Here is a 19,505-nt window from a genome sequence, read left to right on the forward strand (position 1 = left end):
AGGCATGGTAATCTCTTGTCTATAAAATTAAGCTGATTTTGTTGGTCTGCAAATTGTGTTATATTATTTTGTATTAATGTTTTTATTAACATCCTTGTTGAAAAGGCCAATGACCTTGATCAATATATATTTGTATCAAGTAAATGAACCCCTTCAAAGTAATTAGGTTTTCAATTTATGATACTTTACAAACAACTTTTTAAAAGGTAGTAAAATCTTTTCATGTATTATAATCACATTTACCTTCAATATCATTTTGTCATCGTCTCGTCTGGACATATTTTGTGTTTAAACTGTGTGTAATATTTTCATAATTTCTTCTGTTGTATTCCTGTAGATAATAATATATATGAACACTAATGCTTTATATAAATAATTGTATTCGTACCAGGTAAAAGCAATGTTAAGTCATTTAAGGATAAAAATACATTATAATGAAAGAATACTGATTATATTTAAGAAACAAAAATGCTAATTGTATTTTATTTCAGACACACAAAAATGGCGTCGTAAACAAACTGCATTCGTAGGCCAATTCAAATGAACCAATCAAAAAAGTGGTTCCAGAGCCATTTCCTCGGTTTCCACTATTTAAGTAAAACCTCTATATATACTCTATGGTGTTAATATTTCGCTAGAATATGTGTCCAACGGTGTATCATAATAGGCCTCTTTTTTCATTTTGGGTTCGAACATTCAAAAATGGTGATTTCGATGAATAAGACAAAGTACGTTCCGGTTTATCTTAAAAGTTTGAAGTTGCGAAACTGCAAGAGTCATTGGATGAAGGCCAAATCAAAACTCAAAAATATTTGGTAGTAGGGTTAAATATGGTCCAAGAAACGATTAGTGATCAGTTATAGTAATGAGAAAAAGATGGGAAGATGGGTGCCGCAAAAATTGATTGGAATGCGAATACAAAAAACGAAAAGTCGATCAATATGAACCATGATTTGATCAAAAAATGTCCAGAATGGGTCCAAATATATGAAATGATTTTACCGGTAAAGCAAACTTTAAAAGCACTTGGATGGGACATATTATCGTACCCCCAATTTCCTCATATTTTTGAACGTATTTTTTAATAAAAAAAAAGTATTAATGAGCTTCCGGTACACTTGCTAAGTGGAACAGTTCAAATTTAGGAACATAATCGATATATTAAATGTTACAATACAACTGATCTTACATAATTGGCATTAAATTATTGTTATTTCTAATTTTTTGTTTCAGATTTAATTGTAGTAGTAGCATCAATTGTAGTGTTAACCTTGGGATCAAACGGACAGGTGTTTGCAACTTCAGCAATAAGAGGAATTCGATTTCTTCAAATTCTGCGAATGCTTCATGTAGATAGGCAAGGTGGGACATGGCGGTTGCTTGGTTCAGTTGTTTTTATACATCGACAGGTTAGTAGTCACGACATTTATATATTAAATATTTTAACTCTTGTGGCAAATGCTTAATTTCAATTATAGATTCGAAAATCTATATTGCAGGTTAAAAATTACTTACATTTTAAAAGTAAAAAATCTTAAAATTAACTGTTAATCTAATGTTGGTTATTGTTGGCAGACTTAAATATTAATATTGTTTTTGAAACATAGCATATTGCAGAAAAACATATATTCACAGACAAACTAAATTTGGCCACATATATTAGGAAAATATTAGTCTTATCAATTTGTTTTAGAGGTTTTTTAAGTTTGAATCTTTTGAAAAATCGTCACAATCTATTTTAGTCAAGTTCATTGATAGCAAATATTTTTTCCCCTCTTTCACAAGTTTTGTGGATTCGATTTATGGAATAAAGCCTATGCAGGAATCAGCCAATTTTTTTCGATAGGTCACAACTCATATGTCGGGATAAGTAGTAATAAGAAGGAGCAAGGATTGGAGAAAATTGCGGGTACCATAGTATCATAGTAAAACACATTTTCTTGGCAAAATTAAATTTTTTATTCAACATAATTCCCTTCAAGGGTTATACATTGATTATAGCGACCCTCCAACTTTTCGATATCATTTTTGTAGTACGATTTGTCCTTTGCTTCAAAATAGGCCTCAGTTTCGGCGATTACCTCTTCATTCTTTTGAGATCTGAGAACAGGAAATAGTCACTGGGGGCCAGATCTGGAAAATAGGGTGGATGAGGAAGCAATTCGAAATACAATTCATGAATTTTTGCCATCGTTTTTACTGACTTGTTACATGGTGATATTATACTTGATAATCGGCGATTTTGTCTTTCAAACGATCGCTAATAACGCTATGTAATAGTCGCTGTTGATGGTCCTTCCTTTTTCAAGGTAGTCAATGAAAATTATTCGCGTATCCCAAAATACAGATATGACAACCTGGCCAGCCGGGTGTTGCGTTTTCCCATGCTTTAGAGCGGGTTCATCGTGTGCAGCCCACTCGGATGACTGTCGATTGAACTTCGGAGTGAAATGATGGAGCTATTTCTCATCCACTGTCACATGTCGATACGAAAACTCGGGTTAATTAGGCTTGATCATCTTCAAACGCTGCTCCGAATCATCAACTTGTCGTTGTTTTTGATCAAAAGTGAGCTCGCGCGGCACCCACTTTACACAGAGCTTTCTCATACCCAAATATTTGTGAATGATATGATGTACACCTTCAGTTGATATATTTAGAGTGTCTCCTGTTTCATTCAATTTCAATTTACGGTTATTCAAAATCATTTTGTGGATTTGTGTTTTGTTATGTTTGTGTTATGTTTTCGTAGGAGGTAACAACCTCTTTTGGACGTCCACTGCGTTCACCATCTTCGGTGCTGATTTCACCACGTCTAAGTTTAGCCTACCAATCCTTGGTGGTTGATTTTCATGTAGCAGTCTCTATATACTCGGTGAAATGTCAGAAACTCGGAACACTGTGTCAGGCCGGGAACTTTGCAATTAACCTGTTATCATTTTAATGTTTCCAAGTATGTTTTCACCGGTCCTGCAACGTGTGGTCCAGCATAATATACCGAAGAATAACACTATTGTGTCTTTGCTTCCATTCCCCAAACGCACTAGTTGTAGTCGATATTGATCTCCTTTGATGGTTTTTTCGAGTAACGGCGTTAAATCCTTATCTTATCAATTCTAGAGAACAGTTTTTGTCTTTGGTGTCAAGATCACCACTTGTAAATCCTTGAAACCAGAATTCACTTGTTAAAGTCGATGTAGTATGATTGCCATAAGCTTTACACATCATTCTATAACCTTCCTTCCCCTTTTTCAAGAAGTAAAACTTCCCGAAAATGCGATGTGTTTGGTACACATTCAGATATTTTCAACTCACTTAAAACTTTTTTTGTTCACATTTTGACGAAGTGATACTGAATATTGAATTTTCTGTACAGTACAAAAACCTAACAAATCTAAATAACCAAGATATTATATTACTCTCGGTAATATTTTTTTATACCCTAAATGAGCTCTTTCATAGCGTTGTTTATATATTAACTTATTTAACGATATTTCTTTGTGTACATTTAAATATAACATAATGTAATTCTTGTAGTTATATTGAATGGTGAAAACCTCACGGAAAAAGTTTATTTGAATTTTGTTGTATAAAGAATTAATGCAAAATTATGTATAATCTTCTGGAAAATTTCTGTGTGATTAATGATACCAGAGAAGCAAGACATAATAGATGTTAATATACGCATAACCCTGTGTCAAAAAAAGGGGGAATAATGAACATGGTTTATGTCCTAATTCCCAGACTTTTACATATAAAATATGCTGTTTCATTTGAATGACAGGAAAGCAGTACTAAATAGAATTTTTAATAAGCTAATTTTGCTAAAATCCGTTTTAGTGAAATGCTAATATAAGCGGAAACCGCATGTAATACACCATAATAACATTATGATTTGTTAATTTATTTCAAATGTATCGATGGTTATCAATCAACTATTGTACCTCGAAATTTTCTTTATTATTTTATCAGCCATGGAATAATAACCTCGCATATTTTTTTGGCCTACAGTTGACTATATTTTATAAATAACACCTTTAATACAAGGAATTGTCGTCCCCAGGGATCGCCCTGTAGTCGAAATTCGATCACAATTTAAGTTAATTATCTTTCTGTCATAACAGACTAAATATTAACTAAATACTAAATACTAAAGAAGATACCTCAAAAATGAACTGAAGTTAAGGAATACCTTAACTTCTTAAAACTATATATATAAATTTAAATAAAGTATATAAAGTAAATAACTAAAATAATTGATAAAAGGTTCAAAGAATATACTGTCATGTAGTTAAACATCTTAAAATTTATCAGGGGTTAAAAATATTTACCAAATCACTGTGTCCCAGTTGTTCTATCTGGCAAAATTATGTAAAATTATGTTCATTTATATTATTTTTATCTTTTATACATATTTTTCAGCGAAAATCTTGTCTTAAAAATTATTTTCTATCGCTTTCATTAATCTACTACTTTCTACTTTGCCTTGTATCCCATATAAGGACTAATAACTGACCAACAAATGAGAAATTAAAACGTTAGTTTTAACTCTTGATGCACGAACTAATGTATTTATTACTTAGAATATTTAGTTATTATTTTGTTATAATATGCTTTTACTAATGAAACCTTAAAATGGATTATAAGTTAAAACCAATAAAATTTACAGAAAAATCTTTAAACATTTTACAGCTACCTCTAATACAATGATATTCTGTGTCTCCAGAATATATTCAATTTCTAAAAGTTCTTAAACAAGAAAAATTTTATCAGTTCATCAGATATCCAATTAAAAGAAATTCTTAAAAATAAAAATGGATTGATTGATGGTCATATTATGAATTTGAAAAAGCTGCTTTCGAAAATCTAAATACCTAGTAAACAGAGCACATAAGATTCTTGTTAGTCTGGAATATTGTTAATATATATGAGGATGAAATTTTGTTTTATTAATTTTTTTTATTTATTTTATTTATATATTTTAAAGTCCCCTTTTAGCAACTATGGGTTTATCTGGATTGGATTTACATTTTAACGTGTGCTCCGAACCACGGTCCTCAGCATTAAGTCTACCGATTGGCGAGTGAACAACTTTAGAAATCATCCCAGAAGACATCCGGTATTACCCAGCCTGAATACTGGCGTGACTGGGATCATTTTCCATGTCGGATTTTACACTTTTGCCTAGAACATTTACAAATTTGAAACAATTAGAATCATAAATTTACGAGCATGCCCCAGCAGGATTCGAACCCGCGGCTATCGCAACAGTAGGAGGACTGTCCCATCGCGTTTACCACTGCGCCACCAGGATGAAGTTGTCGTATATATATTTCGTATTTTTCTCCATTAATTTGTTCTTACAAATAATATAAAATGTTACTTTTAATGATCATACTTTTATTGAAAAACAAACCCTAAAATGTTTGTTTATATTAAATTTAAACAGCATTGGAAATTAAATTTCAAGATTGTTTCTTAAATTTTTGCCTTTGATATGCAAATTGTTTATTACGTTATCTTCCTAACCATTATCCACTTTTAATCGTTACTTATTTCTAAGTATATTATTTTTTAGTAGCAATTGTAATAGTAAAAGTAAAATTCAACATCCTGTAACATTAGTGGCGCTCTAAATTATTATTAAAAACAATTTGCTTTTGACCAATAAAAGTTATATTCGTTGCCATAACTTGAATAAATAATGAATATACATTATTTATTACAGGTTCATTTTGTGTTTCGTAATATTTTTTATGCAGTTCTCTGGTCTATACTATTATGTTAAATATATAGCGCACATTATTGTAATAATAAAGCAATTTTGATTAAACTAGAACACCATAATATAGCTCCATAAATTTTAAATGTAGTTTTTATTGAAAATATAGAACATTTATTAGGCAATGTAAAATTGACCATTTTCCTAGTTATTTTAGTAATAGGCACTATAGACAAAAAACGATTATCGATCTATTTAATTTGTTAGCATTGTATTATACCGCTTTATTGGCTGTTTAGAATATTCTGAAATAATAATGAATATTCCTCTTTATAAGGTTGAATATCAACATTTTTTCATTCAAAATTCAGTATGTTGATTTCGTTAGTTATTGTGTACAAGTTTCATTTTAATCTATTATATATTTTTCAAATATTTTTAATATGTTTGTATATTCATATATAAACAACAAAAAACAAAATACTAAATATCAATAAAATAAGTTGATCAGTCACCGGTCGGTAGGCTTAATGCCGAGGACCGTGGTTCGGAGCCCACGCTAAACTGTAGGTCCAGTCCAGATTAACCCTCGTTGGTAAAAACTCCTTTTTACCTTTACTTTAAAATATTTAAAAGTAACTCAAATATGCAAAAAATTATTTTTGTCAGTTAAATGTAGATATAGCGTGTCAGTTGTTATTTTATTTGTGATCAACAACGTTTTTAATGAAAGCTTTACAGGCTTTTATTCGGATGTAACGGTCAAATTCTTTATACAAACAAGCATATGTGTTATTGGTTATATATTTTTTCAAATATTTACCTTCAAAATTGATGTATCGATATTATTAATAAATATTTTATAGAAATATTAGTATAATTGACTATAGAGTGGTCTACAGCATCGTTTATAACAAACGTTACGTAATTATACGTTAATATAATTCAGTAATATCGTTAGTTGGTTGTATTAGTGAGTTATTAAGGTACTGATGACGAAGCTATTATTCCTGAGGAACCGTATATTATATTTTTCCATAGAAATGCTTTTATGGGTAATTTTACTCTATGCTCTTTCACTTATGCCACACACATCTATTGGCCTTGACATACCGCAAGAATAATTTAGGAACCAAGTACTAAGACCTTTTTTTGTTTAAAGGTTATAATTTCAAGGAAATAGAACAATAGGATCATTATTTACCCGATAATTTTCTGGAAAAAAAATGGTACAATTTATAAAAATGAAGAAGTAAATGATTTCCTATATCCCAGGTCTGTAAAATTTGTTTCTAAAATAGTTTGCTGAAGAAGTCTTTATTTTTCGTATATAATAAAACCGATAATGAGTCCCTTTTGTCTTAGGACGAAGGGTTTCTTTAAATTTTAACAAATATTACTTTATTTACAAACCATCAACGATAAATATTGTTTCATTAGTACGTTCCTGGAGCATCCAGCAGTAGTTTAACATAATTCAGGCTCTCCGTTTTTAATATTATCTGTTTTGGTCTCTTAAATGTCTTAGTAAAATAATTCACTTGAGTCTTCATTGATATTTTACAAACTTTTTGGAAGATAATTGAGGTGGGAATGAAGAAAATGTACTTTTAAACTCATTAGGAAACCTACATCTTGAAATCCTTTTAGCATTATTTTGAAAATTTGTTTATGGAGATCTTTTTATATAAATTGTTCTTTTTGAAGATCTGTTATAGTGGTGATGAATTTTGTATTAGCTATAAGCCGTCTAATATCTGATATAACCTTTCACCTTTGCTTCTTAGAGGTCTGGAAATATTAAAACTATGTAAATGAATCAATATCCATCCTTGAAAAGAGATTTTATAAGTTGCTTCATCAACGCAATACTTTAGGTGCAGCAATGGTAACAGAATTTATATTAACTACCAATATTTTTGGAAGCCGTCCTTTTCACCAATTTTAAGGTCCTTACGTGGCAAACTCTTTTTGGTACAGTGATTTGCTCGGTCTCTGGTACCTCTCGGACACAAAAAGCGAGCAATACGCTCTATTTTAAATTCTCCGCATACCAAGCAACTAGACTCTTCATATTTTGATTTGAAAATAATGTATTTCGGTCGGTTTTTTGTGCGCCGAATAACCTACGGGAAAAGAAGCATAAAAAATGTCATTTTGAAGCAGATGCTTCCATAAAACCTTCAATATTGTTACAATTTTTAATGTCCTGTAATTATTCCCGTATTATTTTCGTTTTCAGCATAGCAAAATATATAGAAATCAATTAAAAATACTCAAACAACTTTTTATTTCAGACCTATGTTATACAAACCCATCAACTGGTATTTTAATTTACCATAAATCAATATTTAAAAGGGGATTAAATCAGTCAAAAGAAAAACAAAACAAGAATCTAGTTAATTGCCCATTATAAAATTAAACCACCGATGCGGCATTACCGAGAATTTGTAATCGCGAAAATAGGGAAGCTCATTATTAAAACCTCCAGGTTCTTGGTAAAGTTACCTGACAGTTTCTGAAATAATTTAATGGTGTCCGTCAACATAAGATTGGCAAATATTTTCCTGCGAACTAGGATTACTTTAATTGCGATTTATGATTGCAGGGTTAGTTATTTTGACGTAATTATTTTGAACATTTTCAATAAAATATTTATAACAAAAAAATTGAGCATTGATTTGATTGGTTTAGATAGCTAAATGGTGTGTATATCGTAGAATATAAAATACATGTGGTAGATAGGTTAAATAAGTTTTTTCTTTATTTTTATTTAGTTATTACAACAATTATTATGTACATACGTTATTTTAGAAGGTTTTTTTATGTTTAAAGTCTAATATTCGATTATTTTTTACTTTTTAGTGAGTTCTTTAATTATTTTTTGAAGTCGGTTCAATTTTTTGCTTAAAATATTGTATTTTTCTCTTTTTAGTAATATGTAGTTTATATCGTATATGTTTATATATGTATGTTTAATTTGATTGACGACATACTTAAAATCCAGAACATAGCTGCTATCTCTTTCTCTGAGAACGTCTGGAGTATAGTAACAATATTTCTATTTCTCTACATCTTCTTGGAGACATGTCTTTACTGAGTCGAGCCATTAATAAAATGTAAATTCGTAAACATAACTGACTGAATTACCTTTTAATTATTTTAGACAGAAAAGTTAGTTAAAGAAATTATTATATATAGTACACAACAATACTGCAAAGCGCGTGTTTTGACGGACAATAACTGAACGAGAAGAAACGTCATACAATTGACAAACGACGCGCGTATACTATGTTGCTACTTCACAAAAACAATAATTATGACACCACTATCTATTTAAGATAACAACTACTATAAATATGCAAACATATGCAAACTATAAATTACATAAATACGAGTACTGTCCCTAATAATTTGGCCACCTATTGTAGGTAAGTAACAATACCTAGATATTTTGTCTTCGATCCATATAGATTAGACAATGAAATGGGATAATAATTAGACGTTTTAGACCGTCAAACTCGTCAAATTATGGACACGGTTGATAAACAGTCATCTTAAGGACCAGAAATTGATGAGAAAGTCCACACTATTATATAACCCTAGTTTTAACTGGATTAAAAATGCATTAGATGCTCTATCCCGTAGACAAGTACGACGATGAAAATGGAAACTACGTACTATAAAATTGTAGAACTAACTTATCTAACTAATAAAATTGTCCATGAAAAATCGAAGCAAACAATCCTGCGAAAAAGTACAACAGCGAAAACATAACCTACGAAAAGAAATGTATAAATCGAATAAAGAGCTCCAACTAGTGTGACTTTTTCTTTATCCCATTTATACAGAAACATTCGACGTAATCCCGTCTGCAGTTCTTTTCTTTATTTACTTAACAGAACGATCTCTGTTTCTGTTTTATTCAGGTAATCTCTAGTAGGGACGCCCGGCCCGCTTCACTCTCTTACTACACACACTCCGGCGCAGGAAACGGAAACACGTCCGTAGGTTTTCGAAAAATAAAACGCCACTTTTGTGAACAACTCCATTTTGAAACTGTTTACGTATTCGTTCGGTCATACAATATTCAGCTCATTTCCTACGCTGAGAAAGTAATAGAGGCTCACATCGATTAACAGTAAAAATACAGAGAAATGAATACAATCAAATCAAATAATTACTACCACAAATATCAGGCCTATAAACTAACCTTAAACGATTTACAATAGATCGTCTCACTGTGTATTTAATCGCATCGGATACATTTGTAACTAACTTCATGTTGAAGCCTCTTTGATAGGTATTACTTTTCAGTATATGTCATTTCGTCGAAATATGAACAACATATCTTTTTACTGCTTTGAAAATATCTGAATTTGGTCCCAATAAATCGCATATGCGGGAAGTATTTTTTTATTAATTCAGTCATGCAATATTAAGCTCATTTCCTACGCTGAGAAAATAATAGAGGCTCACATCGATTAACAGTAAAAATACATAGAAATGAACGCAATCAAATGAAATAATTAATACCACAAATATCAGGCCTATAAACCAAACTGAAAACGATTTACAATAGATAGTCCTACTGTGTATTTAATCGCATGGGATACATTCGTAACTAACTTCATGCTGAAGCCTCATTGATAGGTATTACTTTTCAGTATATGTCATTTCGTCGAAATATGAACAACATATCTTTTTACTGCTTTGAAAATATCTGAATTTGGTCCCAATAAATCGCATATGCGGGAAGTATTTTTTTATTAATTCAGTCATGCAATATTAAGCTCATTTCCTACGCTGAGAAAATAATAGAGGCTCACATCGATTAACAGTAAAAATACATAGAAATGAACGCAATCAAATGAAATAATTAATACCACAAATATCAGGCCTATAAACCAAACTGAAAACGATTTACAATAGATAGTCCTACTGTGTATTTAATCGCATGGGATACATTCGTAACTAACTTCATGCTGAAGCCTCATTGATAGGTATTACATTTCAATATATGCCATTTCGTCGAAATATGAACAACTTATATTTTTAGTGCTTAGAAAATATCTTAATTTGTTCCCAATAAAAATGGCATATGCGGGAAGTATTTTTTTATTAATTCAGTCATGCAATATTAAGCTCATGTCCTACGCTGAGAAAATAATAGAGGCTCACATCGATTAACAGTAAAAATACAGAAAAATGAATACAATAAAATCAAATAATTAATATCACAAATATCAGGCCTATAAACTAACCTTAAAAGATTTACAATAGATCGTCTCACTGTGTATTCAATCGCATCGTATACATTTGTAACTAACTTCATGCTGAAGCCTCTTTGATAGGTATTACTTTTCAGTATATGTCATTTCGTCGAAATATGAACAACATATCTTTTTAGTGCGTAGAAAATATTTTAATTTGTTCCCAATAAATCGCATATGCGGGAAGTATTTTTTTATTAATTCAGTCATACAATATTAAGCTCATTTCCTACGCTGAGAAAATAATAGAGGCTCACATAGATTAACAGTAACAATACAGAGAAATGAATACAATCAAATCAAATAATTAATACCACAAATATCAGGCCTATAACTAACCTTAAACGATTTACAATAGATCGTCTCATTGTGTATTTAATCGCATCGTATACATTTGTAACTAACTTCATGCTGAAGCCTCTTTGATAGGTATTACTTTTCAGTATATGTCATTTCGTCAAAATATGAACAACATATCTTTTTAGTGCGTAGAAAATATTTTAATTTGTTCCCAATAAATCGCATATGCTGGAAGTATTTTTTTATTAATTCAGTCATACAATATTAAGCTCATTTCCTACGCTGAGAAAATAATAGAGGCTCACATCGATTAACAGTAAAAATACAGAGAAATGAATACAATCAAAACAAATAATTAATACCACAAATATCAGGCCTATAAATTAACCTTAAACGATTTACAATAGATCGTCTCACTGTGTATTTAATCGCATCGGATACATTTGTAACTAACTTCATGCTGAAGCCTCTTTGATAGGTATTACTTTTCAGTATATGTCATTTCGTCGAAATATGAACAACATATCTTTTTAGTGCTTTGAAAATATCTGAATTTGGTCCCAATAAATCGCATATGCGGGAAGTATTTTTTTATTTATTCAGTCATACAATATTTAGCACATTTGCTACGCTGAGAAAATAATAGAGGCTCACATCGATTAACAGTAAAAATACAGAGAAATGAATACAATCAAATCAAATAATTAATACCACAAATATCAGGCCTATAAACCAAACTGAAAATGATTTACAATAGATAGTTGTACTGTATATTTAATCGCATCGGATACATTTGTAACTAACTTCATGCTGAAGCCTCTTTGATAGGTATTACTTTTCAGTATATGTCATTTCGTCGAAATATGAACAACATATCTTTTTAGTACGTAGAAAATATTTTAATTTGTTCCCAATAAATCGCATATGCGGGAAGTATTTTTTTATTTATTCAATCATACAATATTTAGCACATTTGCTACGCTGAGAAAATAATAGAGGCTCACATCGATTAACAGTAAAAATACAGACAAATGAATACAATCAAAACAAATAATTAATACCACAAATATCAGGCCTATAAACTAACCTTAAACGATTTACAATAGATCGTCTCACTGTGTATTTAATCGCATAGGATACATTTGTAACTAACTTCATGCTGAAGCCTCTTTGATAGGTATTACTTTTCAGTATATGTCATTTCGTCGAAATATGAACAACATATCTTTTTAGTGCGTAGAAAATATTTTAATTTGTTCCCAATAAATCGCATATGCGGGAAGTATTTTTTTATTAATTCAGTCATACAATATTAAGCTCATTTCCTACGCTGAGAAAATAATAGAGGCTCACATCGATTAACAGTAAAAATACAGAGAAATGAATACAATCAAAACAAATAATTAATACCACAAATATCAGGCCTATAAACTAACCTTAAACGATTTACAATAGATTGTCTCACTGTGTATTTAATCGCATAGGATACATTTGTAACTAACTTCATGCTGAAGCCTCATTGATAGGTATTACATTTCAATATATGCCATTTCGTCGAAATATGAACAACATATATTTTTAGTGCTTAGAAATTATCTTAATTTGTTCCCAATAAAAATGGCATATGCGGGAATTATTTTTTTATTAATTCAGTCATGCAATATTAAGCTCATTTCCTACGCTGAGAAAATAATAGAGGCTCACATCGATTAACAGTAAAAATACAGAGAAATGAATACAATCAAATCAAATAATTAATACCACAAATATCAGGCCTATAAATTAACCTTAAACAATTTACAATAGATCGTCTCACTGTGTATTTAATCGCATCGGATACATTTGTAACTAACTTCATGCTGAAGCCTCTTTGATAGGTATTACTTTTCAGTATATGTTATTTCGTCGAAATATGAACAACATATCTTTTTAGTGCGTAGAAAATATTTTAATTTGTTCCCAATAAATCGCATATGCGGGAAGTATTTTTTTATTAATTCAGTCACACATTACGATATATGAGTCGTGACTCGTCTGAGCAACGTTTCATTTCTTTTTTAATCCGTAAATTGCCTGAAAGACGGGAAAGGTTAACGGCTATAAATTAGCAATATTTTGAAAGACAGTACCGATTCTTCACAACAAAGCTTCAAACTAAAAAAAGTTTTAAAACTAATTTGTAGGCCTAATATTTAAATTATTTATCAGAAAGCAAAAGCTGAACTATAGTATTTGATCTAGCGGGTTGTCTCGAATCTTAAATATATAGCAATCAATTTACCCTGTCAAGTAAATTGACGAAATCAATATTTACCTATTCTTTATCATTGTGTATTACATTGGTATCAATAAGAATTTTTTATGAACGTACCGCATATTTGTTCGTAAAGAGAATGCTGTATGAACTTAACTAACAAAATTAATGTAAATAATGTTCATAAAATACAGTTTTTTGAGAGTGCCATCGAAAATATGTCTGTAAATACTTTTAAATGGTTCCTAATTTATTGGACATAAGGATATAACGTTATACCAGAGATTAGTGGAAGGTTTAATACCTAGTTTATAAAAAGCAGAGTTTAAAATATAGCGTTTCAAAACATTGTTGATCTCAATCGATGTAAAATAAATGATTTTAGGAAATAATCAAAAGCTGAATGTTCAAAGAAAGAAACAAAGTTCTTTCAGAGTTTTGAATTATCTTGTTAAAAAAGAGTCAGTTATAACGTCTTATCATTTATCGATTCAACTGAAGTACAACATGTGGCAACAGTCCCGTTACCATTTTGATTGCCTATAACTTTGTTCAAAGAAAAGATAAGTAAATTTTTTAGACATTTTTCATGATATCCTGCAACATGTGAAGCTGAATTTATTCAATTTCACGACGAATATTGTCTTTAAGAGGTTGAATAGTTTGGGGCTTGTTCACACAAATGTTTGCTTTTTAAAAACCCCATAATAAAAAGTCTGGCGTTGCTAAATCCTGAGATCTGGCTGGCTATGCTAAATCGCCACATCGCGGAATTAGCCTTAGTGGAAAAACATCATTCAATATTTGAATTGTTGAACGAGCTGTATGTGCTGTGGCCCCATCTTGTTGAAACCACATGTCATCTAGTCCTTGCTCTTCTATTTCAGGCATAAGGAACTTTCGAATCATGTCTTGGTACCGTTCAGCAGTAACAGAAACTGCAAAACCTTGGTCAATTTCCAAAAAAGGGACCAATGATGCTTCCGGCATGAATACCACACTATACAGTTGTTTTTAGTGGATACAATGATGTTTCATAAATTAATTGAGGATGCTGTGTTTCCCAAAACCGACTGTTCTGTTTATTGACGTGGTCACCGAGAAGAAAATTGGCTTCATCGCTCATTATCAATTTAGACGAAAAATCTTCAATTTCACCAGACAACTTTAGGAGTGTAGCACTTGAGGATTAGGACATTTTTGACGCAATTTCCCCTGAGTGACAATAATGGAACGACTATTTTCAGAAAATATTGTGACCATTTCTGCTTGTTCTTGTGATATCTATCCATAATAAAATTTGGACGTCCACACAATACAATGGTTAAAGCGAAACTGCGCTAAACATCGCATAACCAAGGTGGTAGGCAATCAAAATGCTAGCGGTATTTTTGTCCCATTTGCTATAAGGAGTTGTATATATTTTATATTGTCTATTACAAGCAAACTTACATTTAAGAAATAGTTCTTAGCATTAACATGATTACATGATGATTAACATGAATAGTAGAGCTTTTTTGAAATGAAATATTTCGATTTTATTACAGGTAAATCGCCTTTTCTGTTACAGGAACTAATTACAACGCTCTATATTGGATTCCTGGGCCTTATATTTAGCAGTTACTTTGTATATTTGGCTGAGAAGGACGCCGTGGGTTCCGACGGGAAGAATACTGGCGATTTCTCTAGTTACGCGGACGCTCTGTGGTGGGGAGTGATAACGGTGACGACAATCGGATATGGTGACACGGTTCCCCGGACCTGGATGGGAAAAATAGTGGCTTCCTGTTTTAGTGTATTTGCCATATCCTTTTTTGCTCTTCCAGCAGTAAGTACACACATACACACACACACACACACACACATATGTATATATATATATATATATATATATATATATATATATATATATATATATATATATATATATGTATATATATGCTTGTATATTTTAATATGTTTACTTATATCGGACATTTGTGGCTTTAAATAAGTGCATTTAACACTGACTATTATTTAGGCGATTGCATATATAGTATCTTCAAAGATTTTTAGTAATGCGTCATGGATATTTGTGACGTCGAAACATTGCAATGTTGCCGCATCAACTCTGAGTTCAGTTTTAGTTTCAGCTGATTTTGTTCAGTTTGGCCATACAAGAATTCTAATCTAAATAAAATAATTAAACAAAGATGTTATCAAATAAAATTTACTATAACATTATAGTACATCTAATACATATATTATCGAAGGACTTGAGAAACGTATTTTACTCTCATTCGATAGCATATTTACCTTTTTGTGCGTAGTTCTTGTTTCCTTCGATGGTGTGTTTGTGTTTCTTCTGCTACTATTTGTGTACACCATTCTTCATAAAATTAATCACTGAATTTTGTCTAATACATTTACCATATCTAAAAAACAGTTAGTATTCATCTCTCCTCATACGTTCTAACCTAATGCTCATGTTTAATTTTCAATAATTACAATCATATCTGTTCAGACAAAATTTTCACGCCCTACAACACCATTTTCAACATTTATATTAAATTAATTATGCGCATACCTTTAGTTGCTTCCACTGTCATCAGTCTGTCTCAGGAATTTCCAGCATTTCACAGTATCATCACATATCGTGAGAGTTTCCTTCAGACACTTTCACTTTCCGACTTACTGTCCAATTCAGTTACTAACCTGTTAATATCTAATCTGTCTAAAACATGTTCACGATTCAACCATTTATCAATTAATTCCTCTGTATGTCTTATCGAGTTCATCCAAACCGAAGGTGTTATGGTTGACAATGCTTCCTTTTACATATCCAAATGATTTTTTATGGAATATCCTTCTCGACCAGAAATATATCTGCAATTAATTATTAATAAATATAATGACCAACAAAGCAACAACAATTATTATTTAATATCATTAATAATTATCTCTCTAACGGAAATTATAGGCGAAATAGGGGCCTCCATTATCTCGTTCCTTTTCGAGATATTTTATTAAAGCCGCTATCAATTTGTGACCCTGACTATCAATTGTTTTCAGCATTTTCAAACGAAATAATATTGTATATTATGTAGCCATTTTAAATTTATCAAAACAACCAAAGGGCTAAAATAACGTTTGTCGATTTTTAATATATAGTAATATAAACTAATATTTTGAAGAATTTTGCGTACGTCTGACAAACGGCCGTTATCCGTTTGTCGTCATCAGACGTGTTAAGGGGTTTTAACTCTCAGGTATAAATTATTGTGGCTGTATAATTAACTGTAGTTTTTAGATATACTATAATATTAAAATAAATTATATTTGATAACAATTTTCTTCAATTATTTTATTTAGATTAGAATTTTCTTGTATGTCAAAGCCCAACTGAACTGAGTTGATGCGGCAACATTGCAATGTTTCGACGTCACAAATATCCATTACGCATTTCTAAAAAAACTTTGAGTAGATTATATGTTGATCAGCGATATTTACGGCGTCAATATGCTAATTGATATTGTAAACTGTTAGAAACTTAACCTAACAGTTATATTCTATAGATTTGACATTTATATACATTAAATAATAACTTTTCGGTTAAAATTATTGGATTATCCAGTGTACAGAAATGTTAAAAATTCTCAATGTTCATTACTTTCAAGCCGAAGCCTGTTGAATGCTTTCAGAAGTTTGTGGTGATGCTGAGAAATTTCATTGTTAAATATTAACCACGTCCTAATCACCCAGTCGAAGAATGCACTTTTCCGCGCTCATTATTGGTATTATTGCCTTAATATCACCCATATTTATTTTTATTACAATATACAATTGTATCCATCGCTTTTCCATCAAAGTACGCCATAATCCACTGGTCAAAAACTGTATAAAATATCGCCCAAATACTATAATACAAAAACGGTGACCGCAAGCAATAAATATATATCAATTCAAATGCTGGTAAGTAGAGACCCCTCGGCACGCAACCAGTAAATTTACTTTAGCTCGCTAAATGATGCCATCAAGACAAAAGCTGATCGATACTACGATAGAGTTTATTATAAATATAGAATGAGACATCTTGAGAGGGGTCTAGCTTGCGGAAATAGGCAGTTCTCGTTGATAGTTTGTAATTGAATCTTTGAGATTGATTCCATGGGACGTGTTGCTTTATTATCGCTTTATAAACGATCTTGTGTTGCATTAATATATTAAAGAGCCACACTACAATATTTACCTTAGAGGGTCTACTCGTCTTCTTTTTCTATTAAAAACTTCAAGTACACTGAAGAAATTGCTTTTAAAACGTTATGACAATTGAATTATTCGTTGGCATCTGCATATTATTTTGGATATCTTCTGTTAAAGCGATAGAATAAACTTAGATACTGAAAAAATAATCATTTTATATTTTTGTTGGTACTTTTTTTCAGAATATAATAATTGTAATATTATAGTATTAAATAATTACTGATTATTTATTTAGGACAATTACTAGCATTTGCTACAATTACAACAATTAACTAATTTTTATACGTTCATCCGTTCTATTTCCTTATAGTTAAAAGCATTAACGAGACACATGAATGTTTTCCAGCTAAATGCGTCCATTTATTCTCTATCTAGGGTATTTTAGGCTCAGGATTCGCCCTAAAAGTACAACAAAAGCAACGACAAAAACATTTCAACAGGCAAATCCCAGCAGCAGCCATGTTAATTCAATGTCTCTGGCGATGTTACGCAGCGGATAAGAGCTTTAACTCGACAGCTACCTGGCAAGTTTACCTGAAAGATCCCAATGCAAATCAACAAGTACGTACTCAATTTACTCATTCCTAGCTTTTTCCTTAGATTTAGATTTAAAAAAATAAATATAAACTATTTTTTTATTTCTTTTCGTTTCTTTTAAATTTGTTATCAATTGTTTATTAAAATAATCGACAGTATTTCCATATCTTCTGATATAGAGCTGTAGTGCTGTACTGTCCATTATTGGGGATACATTTACAGTGATTTTTTTCTAATATGTATAAATATTTTGGTATTTTGACAAATATTGTTGTACTGTCTTTTTAAAGGAATCTGACTTTAAATTTGCAGAAATTGACCTTTAACTTGCTATAAACTACTGTTGAGAGATACAGTAGTCTATTTTTAAGAGCTATAATAATCAGTTCAAGCTTCTCTTCTTAAATTATGCTTATAACATTGCTTATAAAGTCGTTGTATAAAATATGTGTGTATTTTAAATTAAATTTCAACTGATTTTTACTGATTCGGTAGAAATTCACCACTTTCAAATTAACTTGGTGGTAGAAGATGTATTGTTCCTGCAGAAATAACTGTTATAAACAATCAATGGCAGACAAGGGTAAATTTTTATGGTGATCTAAAATTAGTTTTATATTATAGAAGTTCTTATATTCTATCAAGTCCAATCTCCTTTTGTAATATTACTATAAATGTGTTCTTGCAATCAGAATACCAATTTGTAATTCAAAGCTAAGAACTGGTTAGTAGATTTGAACTAAGAAATCTGACGATAATTTTTTATTTATTCAGAAAACTATAGTGAACAAAATATGAGAAATACATAAAAATGTATTCAATCAATAAATGACAATTGTTTATGACAAATTATATGTTTAAGGCATCAAACCCCACAGGAAGTAGCAACACCGGAGGTGGTCCAAATTATAACATGCCACTGTCAAAGGTAAGCAGCATCTCTTAAACGCTATGATAAGCCAAATAACTACTTTTAATACTTGAATAATAATATAAAAGAAATTATAATTATAAAAGTAATTTGTTAAATTAAATATTAAAATTTTATTGTATAATAGAAATGTTGAATATCAAATTATAATTAATAGGGAACGCCGGAAGGGTATTTAGATAAACTTATCTTATTAGAAACTTCGAGATTGTTATCCTTATTAGGATATAAGACATGAGGTTTGTT

General features: G+C 30.7%; 1 protein-coding gene across 2 annotated transcripts in view; it reads left to right on the forward strand.

Annotated features, from left to right (window-relative positions):
* The window catches only part of LOC143193395 (potassium voltage-gated channel subfamily KQT member 1), a 107,471-nt gene that overhangs the window by 65,187 nt on the left and 22,779 nt on the right, over positions 1-19,505 (forward strand). For both annotated transcript variants that reach the window (XM_076399591.1, XM_076399592.1), the window contains exons 7-10: positions 1,234-1,409; positions 15,120-15,377; positions 18,167-18,352; positions 19,191-19,256. In XM_076399591.1, the coding sequence (XP_076255706.1) occupies positions 1,234-1,409; positions 15,120-15,377; positions 18,167-18,352; positions 19,191-19,256 (686 nt within the window). The remainder of the gene's footprint in view (positions 1-1,233; positions 1,410-15,119; positions 15,378-18,166; positions 18,353-19,190; positions 19,257-19,505) is intronic.

Source organism: Rhynchophorus ferrugineus, unplaced genomic scaffold (assembly GCF_030347505.1).
Source record: "Rhynchophorus ferrugineus isolate W39M unplaced genomic scaffold, kcgeb_rfMv2 rfM3, whole genome shotgun sequence".
Taxonomy (NCBI): Eukaryota; Metazoa; Arthropoda; class Insecta; order Coleoptera; family Curculionidae; genus Rhynchophorus; species Rhynchophorus ferrugineus.